Below are 19142 nucleotides of genomic sequence, written 5' to 3'. Positions count from 1 at the left end.
TGGGATTCTGCCTACCTGGGTTCTATTTTTGTTTGAGACAGGGTCTCACTCTGTCACCCAGGCTGGAGTGCAGTGGTGCTATCATAGCTCATTGCAGCCTTCATCTCCCACTTCAGCCTGTTGAGTAGCTGCGACTACAGGCGCTTGCCACCATGCTCAGCTAATTATTATATTTTTTGAGACAGAGTTTTGCTCTTGTTGCCTAGGCTGGAGTGCAGTGGCATGATCTTGGCTCTCGGCAACCTCTGCCTCCTGGGTTCAAGCAATTCTCCTGCCTCAGCCTCCCGAATAGCTGGGATTACAGGCGTGCACCACCATGCCCAGCTAATTTTTTGTATTTTTAGTGGAGACGGGGCTTCATCATGTTGGCCAGGCTGGTCTCGAACTCCTGACCTCAGGTGATCCACCCGCTTCAGCCTCCCAAAGTGTAGGGATTACAGGCGTGAGCCACCGTGCCCCGCCAGCTAATTATTTTTTGCAGAGACAGGGTCTCACTTTGTTTTCCAGGCGTGTCTTGAACTCCTGGGCTCCAGCAATCCCACCCGCGTTGGCCTTCCAAAGCGCTGGTATTATAGGCGTGAATCACTGTGGCTGGCCCTACCTGGGTTCTTAATCCAACTTTGCCACTGAGTGACTTTGGGCAAATCATTTTACCAGTTCCATCCCTTTAGCACTGAGCCAATGATATTATAATCTTACAAATCAGTCTCCTCGGACTCAGGTAATCCTCCCACCTCAGACTCCTGATTAGCTGGGACCATAGGCGTGCACCACCACATCCAGCTAATTTTTGTATTTTTGGAAGAGGCAGTGTTTTGCCATGTTGCCCAGGCTGGTCTCAAACTCCTGGGCTCAAGCTATAGGCCTGTCTCGACCTCCCAAACTGTTGAAATTACAGACGTGAGCCACTGTGACAGGGAAAAAAAAAAAAATATGTGTTTTATTTGACCCCACCCCTATGTGCTTCCTCTGAATTCCTAATGATAAGAATCCTCCTTTGTCTTATTGGTAGACATTATTAGGGTTGAATTACATTTTTTTCTTTCTGATTATGACATCAGATCTCAAGGATCATAAAGTTTAATTCACCTTGGTTCTACAGATTCGCTGATGTCAGAAGGCTGATCTGTGGTTTGAGAAAGACTGAAAAGAAACAGTTTCCAACCTCCAAACAAAACCCACAGAAAAGCCTGGTGGTGGAAGGTTCTAGGTAGAGAAAATCTAGACAATGACTGGACGCAGTGGGCAAATGCCTACCTTTTGGAAATACAAACTCCACAGGGAACAATTTCCACAGAGAAGTTACATTAACTGAAGGTTGTCTTAGGACAAGGCTGAATAAAGTAAATATTTCAACACCATATGTTCAGCTTTGGCAGATGTAGGTGGGAAGGGAATCTCAATGTTGGGGAATGCCCATATCACACCCCAGCTGGCTATGTAATCATGAAATAAGGAGAAACACATAAATATTTGGTTAAAACACCTTTAATGATAGAGGGAAAGACACTAATATTTCCCGTCTGTTCTTGACATTTTACTAGGTTAGGAAGCTCTGGAGCCTACAGCTTGAGGAGAAGCCATCGTTCAAGTCAGTCAATAGCAAAACCCTCACTCTCTCCTCCTCAGAACTCCTGTTCCAAATGATCCTATGTTAAGAGTAAATACTACAACTCATTACAAGACGGAGAGGCAGGGAGGACGCCACCTGGAGCTGGTCTCCCAAAGTCTGGGACTCTTAAGAACCAGACAATGACAAAGACACAAGCCCCAGCCTACGGATAGGCAAAATGGGTAGGGGTCTTGAAAGAGGAAGATAAGGAAAATACAAGGGGCCAGGGAATAAAGGAGGGAGTTATCTAAAACTAGAAGCATACTAGTGCTAGGAAATCCCCCATGATCCTTGGTACACCTCTGCACACTATGTCACTATTAGCCCAAAAGATTACTAACGAGAATGTCCACATTCACAACAATTTGAGGCCTTTTCCCTTACATCATGTCCCTTTCTTAGTCACATAGGTACCAGCAAGCCCTATGTTCTAGCAACATTCCTTAACTCTCTCATCATTAGTTCATCAACCATGCTGACCAAAAATGCTCCTTAAAGATACGAACTTCACATTTCCCAGATATCTCCTGGGAGACCTCTTGGCAAGAAATCAGCTTGTTTCCCAACTTTGAGAGGTCATCATGAATGAGAAGCTGGAGAGGTCTTGGCACACTGACCAGCCAAAACCTTTACCTTAATGTGACCATCAGGGGATTTACTGGGAAAATTTTCCTATGCCCTTCCTTAATTTCTCCCTACTTCCTAGGGTTGGGTCACCAATTACTGGAGCGTCTTCAGTACCGGCACCTTCTGGAGCAGGGGGAGGGAGAAGGAATGTACAGTTTGCTACTTCTTGTCTATGATGGGCTTCTCAGGCACTGCCTTGGGTGCAGGAGGCTGAAATAGCAGGGGGGCTGTCTTCTCCTTGGCTTCCCTGGATCCCATTGTTGGAGGCACCTTCCCAGCCACAGTTCCTAGGCCAAACAGCACTGGTGGGGCCAGGCTTGGAGTGGTAGTGGAGGTGGAGCTGGAATTCCAGGGCTTCATGGGCAGGCCACTTGACAGGAATGCCACATACTGGTTCTAGAAAGATAGGGGACCCATACCCACCAGCTGAGCAGAAAGGTCACCCCAGAGGAGTGGCACTGGGCCCTCCAGAGACAGCTGCCAGCCCTTTTTGGCTAGGCTGCAATTCCAAATGTAGGTGCTCAGGTGCACCTACCAAAGGGAAAGGGAGAGGAAAGAGAAGGGGGAAGAAGGGTCACACCAGGGAAACTGGAGAGGGTTCCCCTTGAGAAAGCTGCAGAGAATCTATTTTCCTCAGGTACAAAGAATGAGGAGGGAAGAAAAATTCCTTAGGGGGCCATCCCCTTGTAAGCACAGTAATTTCCAAGCTCAGGGACTAGAGAAAAGCCACTAGGGACATAACATGTTAAGAACTTAGAGAAAAAGACAAAATCAGGGCTCATAACTCTGGGAGGTCCTTTTGTGAAGCTGTTTCTGCTCTGTGGGACAAAGAGCAGCAGGTACAGAAAAACAGGCTCATGGGATCGTGGGGTCATCTTTTCGGGGAAAGGGGGAGAGCCCTGTGGAGGTGATGGAAGGCGAACAGCCAGGGACTAGAGAAAGAGCAGCAATATTCTGAGGGCCATGGGGGGCAAAGGGCTGTACCTGGTGGTGTGCCAGTAGCATATGCTTCTTGAGGGTAGCCCGCTCAAGAAAGCCCTGCCTGCAGAAAACACAAGTGAAGAGCGGCCCCTCCTTGGGGTGGGTCTTCTGATGCTCCTCCAGAGCTGCCTGGGAGGGAAAGGCCTGGCCACACACTTCGCAGGCCTTTCTGCTGCTGCTCTCTCCTGGCTCCTTTCTCATTGCCTCCTGCAGGCTCAGCTCCTCTACCAAGGTCACGCTGGTGCCTTCCCCTTCTGGGGTGAGTGCTGATGCCGGACTTGAGCTTCTCTCCGGTTTGCCCCCCTCTTCCTTGCCTCCTAAAACATCACTGCTTCCCTGCTCCATTGGCTGAGGCTGATCCAGGCTGTCAGGTGGTGGCGGTGGTGGCAAAGAAGACTGTTGAGTAGCTTTCTCATTACTGTCCATCTCCTTCCCAGCTGTGGCTGCTGCCGCCACTGTCCCCACCTCCTCCTCTGCCCCAGATGCCTCTTCTGAATCACCTCTCACTGATATTGCCTTCTCACCTCCACTCTCTGAGCCTCTCCCTGCCAGGGAATCTTCATCAGTCACATCTTCCTCTTCTTCCTCATCCTCCTCTTCCTCCTCCTCAGACAACTCCTCTTCCGGTGATGGCTGCTGGGACTGCTGCTGGGGGAAACTCCCTGCCCCGGAGACTGTAGATTGCTTGGAGCCATTCTCCTGAGCAGCTCCTCCACCTTCAGGGAGTGCAGTACCACCATTGGGGATCTGGCCCCCCAGGTGCATCCGGACATGCTGCTGCAGAGTGACAGCATTGGTGAACTTCTTCTGGCAGATGGGGCAGGAATTCTGTGCCCGGGCAGCTGGACTGGCCTTGTGACCCACGAAATGTGCACGCAGATTACCCCTGGTGGAGAAGGCTCTGCCACACACTTTGCATTTGAACGGCCTCTCACCTCCATGTTGGCCATAATGAAGGCGTAGGGCCCGAGGACAGCTAAGCACCCGGAGACAGATGACACACTGGTTAGGTCCAGAAGAGGCTGAGGATGAAGGTGCAGGGGCAGAGGTGGTGGGGGCTCCTGAGGCAGTTGAGGTCACTGCCACAGCTCCTTGCCGGTCAATCTTTTCTACCAGTTGCTGCAGCTTTGATGTCTCAGAGGGTGAGGCCCCCAAGGGCTCTAGCACATAGGGGAAGGGGAAGCTGCCAGTGGACTTGAAGTGGTTGGTAAGCAGTGCCCAGCTTGGCAGTGAAGTCACCAACTTACTTAGTTGCATGCGAGTTGCCGTGCTACTTTCTGCCACTCCACTGATGGCTGAGCCCTCACTCCCTGGGGGGGTGTTTTCATCAGCTTTATTCTTGGGTTCCACTGCTTTCATGAGCACAAACTTATTGAAAGCAGGGAGTCCTGGAGCCGTGGCTGTGCCTGCACTGGTGGAGAGCAGAGTCAGGCTCTCTGTGGCACTGAGTGCTGTTGTGGAGGCCACCAGAGGCTTGCGCTCAACCCCTCCACCTGGAGTGGCTGCCTCCTCCTCGGCCTTCTCTGGTGGCACGGACATACCATAAGGCAAGCCACTGCTGGTAATGACATAGTCTAGGTGCTCTGGTACTGGGTGTGGGTTCATCTGCACATGTGGGTACTTCTCACGATGCCGATGGAAATGCACTTTGAGGTTGCCACGGGTGGTAAAACGGTTTCCACAGACATTGCACTTATAGGGCCTCTCACCCGTGTGGGAACGAAGGTGGATCTGCAGGGCACTGTCACTGCCAAATACTTTGGCACAGAAGCGGCATTTGTGCCTTCCACCAGGCTTCTCCAAGGGACCCATCACTTCTCCGTAGCTCAGCTCACCACTTCCATTCTTTGGCTTCAGGAGCCCTGGGGAGGCAGTGGCCTCAAGGCCTCGGGCTGCCCCAAGACACTGTGCTGCCAGTAGTCCCGTGGTGCTTGGGAATGCCAGATGAGGCGAGGCAATCAGCTGATCTGTGCTGCCTGGCAAGGCTGGGGAAGGGGCAGGGGTGGGTTTGTGGCTTCGCCCAACCCCTCCAGCAGAGAAAGGATGCTGTGACCCCAGTGGGTGGTAAAGGTGGAAGAAGGCCTGCTTGGGCGTTTCTGCCCCTGAAGAGGAAGAGGAGGAGGAGGAAGATGCCAGTGTCTTGCTGGTTTGCACAGGCTTGATGGGGCTGAAGAGGGGTAGTAGGGGCTTGGTGGAAGAGGCAGTCCCTGTCCCAGGTAGCTCTGAGGGACTGGCAGGGGCACCAACCGTCTGGCCTAAGGAGCCAAGCAACAGCACCTGCCTGCAGATTTGCTCAGTCATCTGCATCTGATGGATCTGCCGCTGCTGCAGCACCCGTAGCTCTTCCAAGATCAGGGGGATATTCAAGTGGCCACTGCCTACCCCTGGGGGTGGAGGGGGTGGTGGAGGAGGAGGGGGTGCAGGGGTCGATTCTGGAGGTAATGGGGTTGCTCCCAGCTTGGGACTGGCCAAGATCAGGCCCCCGCCTCCCCCAGCCGCTGTACCTGTGGCAGCGACCAGGAAATGCCCTGAAGACTCCTCTCCTCTCCTCTCTGGGCCCCAGGTGGGATCCGTGGGCACGGAGGACCCAGAATCTGGGGGGTTGCTATGCTCTGTGTCCATGACCTGAGGATTATTGTGACCCTCAGGCCGGGGTTCAGAGGAGGCCGAAGAGTTGTTGGGGTTCTCCTGGCCCCCAATTATCACCATTACAGGAGGGTCAGTAGAACATGCGTTCTGGTGGGCGAGGAATTCAGCTGGGTCAGTGAATTGTGCGCAGCACTTGGCACAGACTTGGGGGTGATCCTCCTCGCTAGCATCACCTGGGGAGAAGACAAGGAGAGAGAGCGTGGGTGGCGCAGTTGGGTTGGGTATACCAAGGCTCTAATTAACAAGGAGGCCAGTAACCGCTAGTTGGGGGTGGGGAGATGAGCTCACCATCAGGGCCACGCAGAAGTCTAGAGCTCAGGCCTGATCAGTGTGGACAGGAGACAACCCGGCATGGGGCAGGGGGGTGAGGAGGGAGGAGGGGAGGGGGGCAAGAGCATGCTACTCCCCTCCTCAGCCACCCTCCCTTCCCCAGGCCACAAGCGAGTTCACGGAATAGGTGTGGGGACAGGGGCCTACGCAGAGAATCATGCATTTTCTCCCGCCCACCGAAAGTCTTCGCCGCCCCTGCGCATCCCCCTCCGCCCCCACCCCTGCCCAGCCCGACCGACCCTACCGCACCTCCGAGCTCTGCCGGCTCCCCGCAGGGCACCCCGAGACAAGAGCTCCTCCCGGATTCGTGCGCCATGGTTGTGGGGGAAGTGGAGGGCCAGGCGGGGTGGGAGACAATGGATATTGGGATTGAGGGAGGCGGCGGTGGCCGCTGGGTCTGCAGCAGCCTCTGCACCCAGCGGCCCAGACTGCGGAGATGGAGATCGGCAGCGGCGGGGGCAGGGAGCAGCGGCGGAGGGGGAGGGGAGCGAGGAGGCGGGGAGAAGCTGGAGTGAGAAAGCGGGGAGAGGGGAGATCTGGGAGGAGCTGATGAGGAGGGGAGTTTATGGGGAGGAGCTGCTGGGGAGGGAGGCGGGAGCTAGAGGAGGCGGGAGAAGCGAGCGCTAGCGGGGGCGTGGGGGCGGGAGCTCAGAGCTCGGGAGAGTTTCCGGAGGCGCAGTGACAGGTGCTGTGAAGCACTGCGGGGGTCCACCTTTCCCGGTCCCTGGCCAGCTCCCCCCATCTGCAGATGCCTTTGCCCAGGCCTACCCTCCTCCCCCCGCCCTCCCCTCCTAAGCTCTAGGGGCACAGTGGGAAACGTAGCCCTGCTCAATGGAGCAAGGCGATAGGCTTCTCTTATTTTTCTTTGGATAAAGGATCCGCTGAGCTTGGAAAAAGTGGATTCCAGAGAGGGTCGTCTGATCTCCTCAGAGGTCTGAGGGTCAGAAGAAGAGGGGGAGATCAGAACATCCACTCCTCACCAGCACACACACCCCAAAATATTCGAAGTTTTGTCTCGTCTTTCTCACTTCCATTCCCACCCTACCCCCATCCCTCTCCCCAAAAGAAGTTTCTCAGGGTGGGCGGCTGCAAGGTAGAATTTCCAAGGAAGTCATTTCAGGACTCTCTGCGGAACACTAAGCCCCTTCACTCCCCGCCCCTCCTCCCCCAGAATAATAGCTGAATGCAGGTTACTCCGCAGATCGCCCAGCCTACACAACACCTAATTTATAGAGTCCATGCTTATTTAATAAGCCATCTCCTATTTAGTACCCTCTTCCTCCTCTATTCTCCTCTTGCAACATTCCTCACACCGTCACTATTAAAGACAGTGGGTTTGGGGAGACGCTAGCCTGCAGAGGCCTACGGAGGCCCACCCAGCTCTAACCTGGGGGGAGGGGAGCCCTCTTGAAACAATGCGGTAGGAGCTACCAGGCAGCCCTCAGTGTCTAAAGCCCTTTCAGCCCCAGCCTGATTTGAATGCTTAAATAGCTAACACCTGCTCACCATCACAGAGGCAGCCTCCTATTCAGACAGGATAAGTAAGAATAAAATGCCTCCTGGACCAGGTATTCTGGCATTCTCTTTTTTACCTTGAAATGAGTCTTAAAGTGCTTCCCACTTCCTAAAATACTTTCTCTTACATGCAGGAAGTGACCACAAGTCCTTGGTTTTGTGGTTTCCCTGGGCATCAGTAAACCTAAATTGTTTTAATCCCAGTTCTATTCTTGCCTCACTGATAAAACTGAGACATGGTGGTCAGTCACACCATGTTATACCACCGTTTCCCTCTTCATAAAGTGGTAATATTGTAGCTGCAGTATCTTACTCAGAAAAATATTGTGGGGACAAAAAATTGAAAAATTGGACAATATTAATGTGTAAATCAGGTATGGTGGTGCACACTTGTAGCCCCAGCTACTTGGGAGGCTGAGGCAGGAGAATTGCTTTAGTCCAGGAGTTTGAGGCTGCAGTGAGCTGTGATCACACCTGTGAATAACCACTGCCCTCCAGCTTCGGCAACATAGTGAGGCCCCATTACTTTAAAAAAAAAAAGAAAAAAAAAAAAAAAAAAGAAGCCGGGCGCGGTGGCTCACTGTAATCCCAGCACTTTGGGAGGTGGGCAGATCAAGAGGTCAGAAGTTCCAGACCAGCATGGCCAACATGTTGAAACCCCGTCTCTACTAAAAATACAAAAATTAGCTGGGCATGGTGGTACACGCCTTTAATCCCAGCTACTGGGGCGGCTGAGCCAGGAGACTGGCTTGAACCCAGGAGGTGGAGGTTGCAGGGAGCTGAGATCGTGGCATTGCACTCCAGCCTGGGCAACAAGAGTGAAACTCCGTCTCAAAAAAAAAAAAAAAGTCTAAAGCAATTAATATGTACATGTGAGATTTTTAAAGTTTGGGGAGTCCTGAATTTTATCAATGAGATAATTTACATTGTCAGTAGCAAAATAATCGAAGTAACCTTAAATACACATATACTAAAATTAGATCTGTTTTCCATGTTGTTTGTTAATCTTATTAATTTCTGAGGTAAGATATTGGCTAATATCAGCGGCATATTTCAAAGGTAGGAAGTCTCATTGCAGTGGGTGGGGGAGCTGAAACAACCTATTTAAAATATTAGTAACATCCACTTTACTTCTCAACATAAATTTTGCCTGTGTTTTTAAACTTAAAACAGTTTACTGAATTATGTTTTGAAACTTCAGATAATAAGGCTCTTAGCATTGTGAGTCATAATTCTGAAATGGACGGGTTCTGTGCTTCCAGGCCTGGACTTACAAATGAGGGAGGGGGGTTCTATTTAGGTTTATGGCAAGTCACAGTTTTGTGCAATGTGGTTTATTTTTACAGATAAGGAAACTGAAGCTTGGAGAGGTTAAGTGACTTTTCCAAGTTCACACAGTAATTCAGTGAAGCAAGCATTCAGAATTTTGACTCCTGTCCAATGCTTTCTCAAGCACATCAACATTGTATGGCTTCCCTAATGCTAGAGAAAGGGCCCTGTGTGGCTTCTACCTGCCATTTGCTCCCTGGCCTTAGTCAGGGAGAGGGAATCAGATGGAGGCTTTCTACTGAGCATTTGTTAATTAGCATTGAACATTTGATATCCAGTTGCTGTTTGTCAAGTCTTCTGACAAGAAAAGAAATCCTTTTCTTTTCATCTTCTCCTGGGAAACACTGTCCCCTTTCTTGCTCTTTAATGAAATGTGCTTTCTGATGCGTAATTTGATCTAAGCTCTTCTTTAAGGTAAATTTAGTCCCTGGTGAAAGGTGACTGGATCAACAGCCACCTGTAAGAGGAACCCTCCATTTCTCAGTACTTTGCACTCACTGCACATCCTGAAAAGGGGGGCAGGATTCTTACACAAACATGAATGAAGTCACAAATGCAGGAATAAACTAAACTGGTAATGGTGTCCCTAGATAGCAGATAAGGTGAGGTAAGCTATCTCTGGTCAAATGTGAAGTCCGGGGTGGGACTAAGACCTGGACAAGCTTGTTTAAACTTATAGAGAGCTGAAATGACAAAGAAAAGGGAAACCAGGTGGCTTCCCTTCTAAATCTAGTGTCCCATCAGATTGCTTCTTTAGGCTTCAGAGAGAACTGCTGGGGAGAACAAAGAGAAAAATAGGTGGGTTGTATGTAGCAGGGTGATACATTTGAACAGCGGTTTTCAAATTTTGCTGCCCATTAGGATTACCAGAAGAGAGTTTTAAAATTTTTATGTTTAGGTGCAGTGGTCTGTCCCTTGTAGTCCCAGCTACTCTGGAGGCTGAGGCGGGAGGATCACTTGAGCTCAAGGGTTTGAGACACCATCTCGAAATCTCAAAAAAAAAGAAGAAAAAAAAAAAGAGAGAAAAGAAAGTTTAAGTACAGTGGGTAGCTCATGCCTATAATCCTAGCACTTTTGGAGGCCAAGGCAGGAGGATTGCTTGAGGCCAGGAATTTGAGACCAGCCTGCATAACACAGTGAGACCCCCATCTCTGCAAAAGCAACCAACCAACCAAACTTAAAAAAAATCCCTATGTCCAGGCCACATCCCAGGCTAATTAATTCATAATCCCTGAGGATAGGATCCAGGCATTAGTTTGATAAAGCTCCTCAGGTGATTCCAATGAGAATACAAAGATGGTGACACAATGATGAGACCCACATGGAGGACTGCCCTTTCCATCATACTTTCCACCCTGCTCCTCACCAAATCTTACCTGAGCTAAACTTGGCCACAACTGGGACACAGACAAAATGAACTCTCAATGCTAAATCTTCCCATCAGGTCCCCTCCCTACAGTGCCCACAACCACACATTAACTTCCTTGTATCCTTTCCCAGTGAAAAATCTGCTTCCATGAATAGAATTTGATATAATTTACACCTTACTGTAAGTTTAAGTGATTGCATTTCTTTCCCAGGTATGGGTATCTTGAAGCATATTTTTTTCTTTTTTAATTGATATTTGAGACATATTTCTTTTTTTTTCTTTCTTTTTTTTTTTTTGAGATGGAGTTTTGCTCTCATTGCCCAGGCTGGAGTGCAATGGCATGATCTTGGCTCACCGCAACCTCCACCTCCCAGGTTCAAGCGATTCTCCTGCCTCAGCCTTCCCAAGTAGCTGGGATTATAGGCATGTGCCACCAAGCCCGGCTAATTTTGTATTTTTAGTAGAGATGGGGTTTCTCCATGTGGGTCAGGCTGGTCTCAAACTCCTGACCTCAGGTGATCCGCCAACCTTGGCCTCCCAAAGTGTTGGGATTACAGGCGTGAGCCATCGCGCCTGGCCACCATATTTCTAATTGTAAGGTGAAAGGCTTTGTTCTACAGAGTTCAAGCATCATCCACCCATTAAGGCTGGAGTGCAGTGGCACAATCATAGCTCACTGCAGACTCTACCTCCCAGGCTTAGGTGATCCTCCCACCTCAGCTTCCTGAATAGCTGGGACTACAGGCATGCACAATCATGCCCAGCTAATTAAAATATTTTTTTCTGTAGAGATGAGGTTTCACTATGTTGCCCAGGCTGTCTGGAATACCTGGGCTCAAGGGATCCTCCTGCCTTGTCCCCACAAAGTGCTGAGAGTACAGATGTAAGCCACTGCCTCTGGCCCACTTACTTATTATTGACACTGAACAATGCTAATTGGTAGCTTCCATAATTATGAATTGATTCTGTAACTACTGCTACTGACTACTTCTTAGGGAAATATCTCATCTTCTCCTCCTTACTCCTCTTTCCTAAATGTAGACACATAATAATCCTTTGCAACCCAGACCTACTAATGTAACTATGGCCTATGTAACACAGTAGACTAACAGGCACAATGATTGGTACACCTGGTGCTAAGTGAGAAAAAGATATTTGTTTCCAGAACAGGAATATCTTAGATCAAACATAAGAATGTTCTTTTAATGAAAATTTCTTTGACTTCAAAGGACTCAACACTTAACATGGAATTCATACCATTTTGGAGCTGGGACTTTAGAGATCTGACACTCTCATTGTCATTGTGCACAGTGATTCAGACCTGAGTTAAAGTCCCAGCTCTAGAACATTCTAATATTTGTGATCTTGGGAAAATTTCTTAATCTCTCCCAGAGTTTGTTTTCTTATTTTTTTTTGGGACAGAGTTTCACTCTTGTTGCCCAGGCTGGAGTGCAATGGCGCGATCTTAGCTCACCGCAACCTCCGCCTCCCAGGTTCAAGCGATTCTCCTGCCTCACCCTCCCTAGTAGCTGGGATTACAGGCATGTGCCACCACGCCCGGCTAATTTTGTATTTTTTTAGTAGAGACGGGGTTTCTTCATATTGCTCAGGCTGGTCTCAAACTCCCAGCCTCAGGTGATCTGCCCACCTCGGCCTCCCAAAGTGCTGGATTACAGGCATGAGCCACCGCGCCTGGCCAGCTTTTTTTTTTTTTTTTTTTTTTGAGACGGAGTCTCGCTGTGTCGCCCAGGCTGGAGTGCAATGGTCGCCCAGGCTGGAGTGCAATGGCGTGATCTCGGCTCACTGCAATCTCCGCCTCCTGGGTTCAAATGATTTTCCTGCCTCAGCCTCCCAAGTAGCTGGGATTACAGGTGTGCGCCATCACACCCAGCTAATTTTTGTATTTTTAGTAGAGACGAGGTTTCACCTTGTTGGCCAAGCTGGTCTTGAACTCCTGACCTCAAGTGATTTGCCCACCTCAGCCTCCCAAAGTGCTGAGATTACAGGCATGAGCTGCTGTGCCTGGCTGATTTCTCTTCTTTAAAATGAGGGTACTGCCATACAAAGGAAGGAAATTCTGATACATGCTACAACATGAATGAACTTTGTAAACATTATGCTTTCAGACAAATTTGACTTTCATTGAGAAAAAAAGAGAAAACATACTAAGTGCAATAAAGCAGACACAAAAGGACAAATATTGTATGATTCCATTAGTATGAGGTACCCAAACATTATATGAGTCCATTAATATGAAATTTGGCAAGTTCACACATACAGAAAGCAGAGTAGAGGCTAACAGGGGCTGAGGGAATGGGAGAATGGGGATTTATTGTTTAACGGTTACAGTTTCTGTTTGATGATGAAAAAGATATTGAAACAGCAGTAATGGTTACATAACATAGTGAATGTACTTAATGCCACTGAATTGTACACTTAAAAATGGTTAAAATGGTAAATTTTATTACACATATTTTACTACAATAAAAAAATTTTAGCCAGGTGTGGTGGCATGCACCTGTAATCCCAGCTGTTCAGGAGGCTGAGGCAGGAGAATCTCTTGAACCCTGGAGGTGGAGGTTTCAGTGAGCCGAGACGTGCCACTGCACTCCAGCCTGGGCAACAGAGTAGGACTTGGTCTCAAAAAAAGAAAAAAAATTTTTTTGTAATAATAAGGGAGTTGGGGCTGGGCGTGGTGGCTCACGCCTGTAATCCCAGCACTTTGGGAGGCCAAAGTGGGTGGATCATGAAATCAGGAGATCGAGACCATCTTGGCTAACACAGTGAAACCCTGTCTCTACTGAAAATATAAAAAATTAGCCGGGCGTGGTGGCGGGCGCCTGTAGTCCCAGCTACTTGGGAGGCTGAGGCAGGAGAATGGTGTGAACCCGGGAGGCGGAGCTTGCAGTGAGCCAAGATCGCGCCACTGCACTCCAGCCTGGGCGACAGAGCGAGACTCCGTCTCAAAATAATAAAAATAAATAAATAAATAAATAAAATAATAATAATAACGGAGTTGGGAGGAAAAAGAGGAAATGCAAAAAGGGCCTAGCACAGTACCTGAATGCTCCACAAATATTAGCCATGGGTGTTAGTTATTATTTGAATGTCAAAAGCTGAATGAAGCCCTGGGGTAAGAAAGGTCACATGTGCCCAAGGTCACACAGCTTCAAGGTCCACACTAGATTGAAAACCAAGTTTTCTGTTTTCTTATCTAGTACTCTGTAACACCAGGACTGAGATACTCTCTATTCCAAAATGTGTTTTTTCTGATCTGGGAATACCTAGGTTGAGTGGCCCAGGGATCAATAACCTGAGAGATGAGGCTCTCTACTTCCAAATGTAAACAGAGCCCCCAAAACTCTACCTTTGCCTTCTTTCCCCTCTTGCTGTTTTTGCTGTCTGCCAACTTCCATCTAAAGTACTCCCCTCTCTCCCTCTAGATCTGTTTGGCTGCTGTCCTGGTTTCTCCTTCTCACTAAATATCTGGGTTTCTGATCGTTTCCTTTATTTCCCAGATGTACTGGTTTGCATTTTTCCCCCAGTCACATCCTTTGTGTTCTCTAATCCAGATTTCTAGACTCTGTAGGGGAGAGAGAAGGTTTTTTTTCCTCTCTAGAGTTTTTAAGTGAATAGAGTATTTCCTGCCCATCACTTATATGCAATAACTGTTCTGTTAGGTTTTGATGCTCTGGTTAGGGAAGCTGAGCAAAAATGGCTGGAAAACAGATTTTTCAGACTGTTTCTTGGTGATGTCTTAGGTCACTGCAGAATTTTGGCTTTTAAAATATGTAACAAAGGCTCAGCATTTGCATGTTGTATATGGCACATATTGCTTACAAGAAGGCAAAAGACTCCTGGAAACATTACTGGCACCCTAGACTACTGACTAAATGTCTTCTGATACTCATGATGATATCCATAATTTCACAGGTACACCAAAGGATACATGTGCCCCTAAATAAGAGCCCTTCCTCCCTAACTGTGGAGCATGCTCTGGGGTAGAAGGAAGTCAGATGCCTGAAGATCACATAAGTGAATAGAAACCCTGTCTATAAAAAATTAGGGAAAAGGAGAGCTCTCATTCTGTTTTGCAGAATGGATGCTGCCCCATTCATGATTAAGAAAATTTATTAATTTAAAAGAAAACCAGAAAATGTGAAATTTATATATTATAAGCTTATAAGATCCAGGAGGAATTTTAGATATGATCAAATAGAGCCACCTCATTTTGCAGATGAGGCCCAATGACATCCAGATCGTAAGTAGCCTAGGACCTTTCACTCCAGGGGAATTCTGATGAGAAAATCCTTAGGCTTTCTTACGGTAGATCTTAACAGAGGGTGCTACTGCTTCCTTGCTCCTTACATTTGTTTCTGCCTTTCATAGCTCAAAGGCAAATTTTCATCAAAAATTTGTTGATGCCATTGGGTTTAAACCTTTACTGTTTCTATGGGGATGGCTTTGTAGCAGTATTACCATGCCCCCAGGTGGAAGCTATATCTTAAAGGGCTTGAAAATCCATTCAAGACAGCTGCTAAAGATAGCTTTTGACTCCCTCACAGAAGATTTTTCCTCAGCTATGATATGGGGAGTGGGTGAGCAGATGGGAGAAGTAGGAAGAAGAGGAGAGAATGCTTCCTGGGGGTTTGGAGGGGTGTTCAGCATAGTTCCACGATCAAACCAGCAGGAGAGCAGAACTGTGAGGCAACTCTGGGGAGGAGTTGAGGCTCTAGGGGAAGTCTCCTGTAGAGCACAAGCAGGAAACATCCGGCCTATAGCAGCATTAAGAAGGGCTAATGTGTCTCAGGAGGGAAGGATGCCATCACCATGGAACCTCTAAATATGGGCACAGTAGGATCCCAGAAAAGCAGTGTTTCGGGGAGGATGCGTTCTGCCCAAAACATGTCTGTTAAGGTTATTTTGTAGCACATGGAGCGCTCATTTGACCTCAAGTTTTTGTTTTTTAACAGGTGGGAAGGCAAGTTTAATCTATAATTTTAATCGCCACCAATACACTCTCTTAGAGCTTTTCATGACACGTCTCATAAAGAAATGCTGATGGCCGGGCGCGGTGGCTCACGCCTGTAATCCCAGCACTTTGGGAGGCCGAGGCGGGCAGATTACGAGGTCAGGAGATCCAGACCATCCTGGCTAACACGGTGAAACCCCGTCTCTACTAAAAATACAAAAAATTAGCCCGGCGTGGTGGCAGGCGCCTACAGTTCCAGCTACTCGGGAGGCTGAGGCAGGAGAATGGCGTGAACCTGGGAGGTGGAGCGGGCAGTGAGCCAAGATTGCACCACTGCACTCCAACCTGGGCGACAGAGCGAGACTCTCTCTCAAAAAAAAAAAAGAAAAGAAAAGAAAAGAAAAAAAAAAAGAAATGCTGACGTTTGCCAAGAGGTTCCTGAGTTTTGGTCACACTACAGCACTTGCAGGCAGTGTCACTGCATTCACATATAATGATAATAACGATATTCACACATATTAAGCACTTATTTATGCTGGGTACTTTACTACATATATTAAGCACTTATTTATGCTAGGTATTTTTCCAAGGGATTTACACATATTAACTCATTTAGATTTTCACAACAACCTAATGAGGTAGCTAGTATACACATCTTTATTTTACAGATGAGGAAACTGAAGCATAGAGAGGCAAAATAAACCAGCCAAGGTCACACAGCTAACCAAGTGGTAGAGCTGGGATTTGTCTAAAAGTCTGGTTTCAGAAACCTTGTGCTTAATCCTATACTATACTGTTGGGTGTATCAACTGTATGCTAAACAGTTGCCTCTCTGGAGCTAGGACTTCCAGACTTTCAGTCTGCACATATGGAGCCATACCACTGACAGGTATGTCCAAAACTTCTTTGATCCTAAGAATTACCTGGACACTTGCAAAATATATAGATTCCCACACCCTGGCTCAGATGTACTCACAATCAGGCAAGTTTTTAAAACCCAGGTTTAGTGGAGTGAGCACCACCAGCCAGCCCTGAGCATTAGGAAATTGAAGTTTTTGTCCTGATTTTGCTTCTGTCTCTCAGACTCTGAGCAATTTCACTCTTCAATTCCCTGCTTGCTCTACTGTCTGCCTGTCACTTAACGGAATGTTACAAGAATACATACAATTTTTCCCCCTCATAAGGGACACCTGTTGCTTCAAAAACACCATATCCTCATAAAATGATATGCATGTAGTAACAGGTGTATTTTCTTGCACTTCTTTTGTTTTTGTTTTTTTTTTTTTGCTTTGCTTTCCTTGAAGCACAAACCTAAGCCCCTCATCCAGACCTAGCCTTCAGCTGTCCTCCAGGTGACACGCATACACACCCCAAACCAGGCTGCATTCTGACCGACCTTAGCTCTCTCCCTCTGGGAGCTCTGATCGGCTCTCAGTTCAGCCCAACAATGAGAAACTTTTTTCTTGTCTCCCTCAGGGGAGCCTTCACGTTTATCCAATTCATTCTCTTGCAACCCAACTCTCCAGAAAGAAAAGGGGGTAAAATCCCACCCCTAAGAGACGGTCTTCAGGTCTGAGGACGTTACTTAGCAACGGCACAAAGACCAGTGAGCAAAGGGAGACCTGAGGAGAAAACTCTTGGGTGGGGAGACAGAGCCAGTTTGAAAACTCCATTTCATCCAGAGAAAAACAAGGAAAACACAAACAGAATCAATCCCAAGTAACAAGCGGGGCTTCTCCCCAGCGCAGGTCGTCTCTTACTCCCTGCATCTCAACTCCTTCAAACCCCCAGTGACCAAGTCCGCCCCCGCCTGGTTTCGCCCATGGCCCGTGTGCCCTCCCCTTGCCCTGGCCTGACCCACACAGGCTTGGACTTAGGGGCCCCCACCCCTCCCCAGGCACCCACCGTTCTCAGACGCGCTGGGACCTTCGCAGTCCGAGATTAACTGTTGGGGTTTCCGCTGCTTTCGCCGAGACATTCCCGGGTAGAGAGCTGGGAGAGGGAGGGGCAACGCTCACTTAGTCTTAACCGGGGTGACCTGGTCTCGTCTCCCCCTTGGGTCCGAAGCCAATTGATGCCTCTCCCCCAGCGCAAATCACTGTGAAGCAGAGATGTTCTTCTTTCCCAGAGACAGACAGACTCTCTCTCTCTCTCTTTCTCTCTCAATCTTTGCAAGTCTTTAAAGGGGAGACGCCCCCTTTTTTTCTTCAGCTTCTTCCCTGCGCTTCTGCAGCTCCCATTGTAAAAGCAAAAATCCTAATCTTTCCGCACACTCTTTTCTTTTGTACTGCAGAGGAAAGGATTTAACCCTCTCCTCCCTGCAAGGGCCCTGGGCCTCTCCCTGTGCTGTCTGTTCAGAAACTGTCCCCGGCTTGTTTTTCTAACTCTTCTTCCAAGATCTTCACTGTGCTTTTTGGTTCTGTCATATTTCTATGCCCCTCTGATAATGCAGCTGCTTCTAGGGTATAAACTGAAATAAGAACCTTCTGATATGTCCTGATTATGAGTAATATATGTATAGCTCTTTATAATTTATAGAATATTTTCATTTATAACGTGTTTTGAATGTTATAACTCTGAGATGAACACAGTAGGCTTTACTACTCCTATTTATAGCTGAGTCCCTTTATAGATGAATCAAAAGCCCCAGTGAGGTTAAGTAACTTCTCCAAAGTTGCACAGCTGTGATGTATCAGACACAGGCCTGGGATCCAGGTGCATCTGACAGTAGCCTAACATTGTTTCCTCTATATCAGTAAAGACACAATATGCCACCAAACTGCTATCATGAAAAAAAAAACTGATTGATCTCAAGGAATCTCATTTAAAATAGCCATGGCTGGGCACGGTGGCTCACACCTGTAATCCCAGCACTTTGGGAGGCTAAGGTGGGCGGATCATGAGGTCAAGAGCTGGAGACCATCCTGGCCAACATGGTGAAACCCCATCTCTACTAAAACCACAAAAATTAGGCTGAGCACGGTGGCTCATGCTTGTAATCCCAGCACTTTGGGAGGCCAAGGCGGGCGGATCGCCTGAGGTCAGGAGTTCGAGACCAGCCTGACCAACATGTTGTAACCCCATCTCTACTAAAAATACAAAAATTAGCTGGGCGTAGTGGTGGGCACCTGTAATCCCAACTACTCCAAAGGCTGAGGCAGGAGAATCACTTGAACCTGGGAGGCAGCGGTGGCAGTGAGCCGAGATCGCGCCATTGCAGTCCAGCCTGTGTGACAGAGCGAGACTCTGTCTCAAAAAAAAAAAAAAAAAAAAAAGGAATCCCTCCATCTCCACAATACACTGATTGGCAACAACCAGGTATCTCTTGCTTAGCCTGTACCCTGAGGGTGATTCATTTATTTTTCTTTAACTTCTGGCTGTGATGTTCCTACCTATATTTGAGTACTACTGAGCTACTGGGCATAGAATATTCTGGATATGCCCTGTCTTCTGGCAATAATGCCTGGGCCCCTTTCTTTTAGCATGATTTCTGTTTTATTCTTCTGGCTGAGATAGCATCTGAAACACCATCAGTTGGAAAAGTGGGAAGTATTTTCCCCTTTTAGGGTTAGTAATGTAAATCTCTGATGGCTTTATCTTCAGAGAAAGGCAAAAGAAAGCTCACTCACAGGTTTGGGTGCAAATTTGAAGGTTTTTGCATTTCTTCCCTTACACAATTTCAAGCTAGTTTGGCAATACTAAGAAAGGAAAAGGGAGACAGCAGATGGCAGGGGGTGCTGCTAGTGATAATTGAAGCA

At 47.9% G+C, this 19142-nt stretch overlaps 1 protein-coding gene across 2 annotated transcripts; it reads right to left on the bottom strand.

Moving 5' to 3' along the window:
* Positions 1-1472: 1472 nt before the first annotated feature.
* SALL2 (spalt like transcription factor 2) lies at positions 1473-17594 on the bottom strand. Of its 2 annotated transcripts, none has more exons than XM_019010163.4 (3): positions 17290-17594; positions 3224-6042; positions 1473-2635 (listed from the first exon to the last, which is right to left on the bottom strand). In XM_019010163.4, exons 1-3 carry the CDS (start codon positions 17360-17362, stop codon positions 2399-2401), a joined length of 3129 nt encoding a protein of 1042 aa, XP_018865708.3. In that variant the 5' UTR covers positions 17363-17594; the 3' UTR covers positions 1473-2398. The 2 variants fall into 2 exon arrangements, with proteins under 2 accessions (XP_018865708.3, XP_018865709.4); XM_019010164.4 differs by lacking the exon at positions 17290-17594 and adding an exon at positions 6449-6796.
* Positions 17595-19142: the final 1548 nt, after the last annotated feature.

This window comes from Gorilla gorilla, chromosome 15 (assembly GCF_029281585.2).
Source record: "Gorilla gorilla gorilla isolate KB3781 chromosome 15, NHGRI_mGorGor1-v2.1_pri, whole genome shotgun sequence".
In the NCBI taxonomy this organism is placed as follows: domain Eukaryota; kingdom Metazoa; phylum Chordata; class Mammalia; order Primates; family Hominidae; genus Gorilla; species Gorilla gorilla.
The sequence above is the reverse complement of the archived record's forward strand: the minus strand, read 5'-3'. Positions and strand labels throughout refer to the sequence as shown.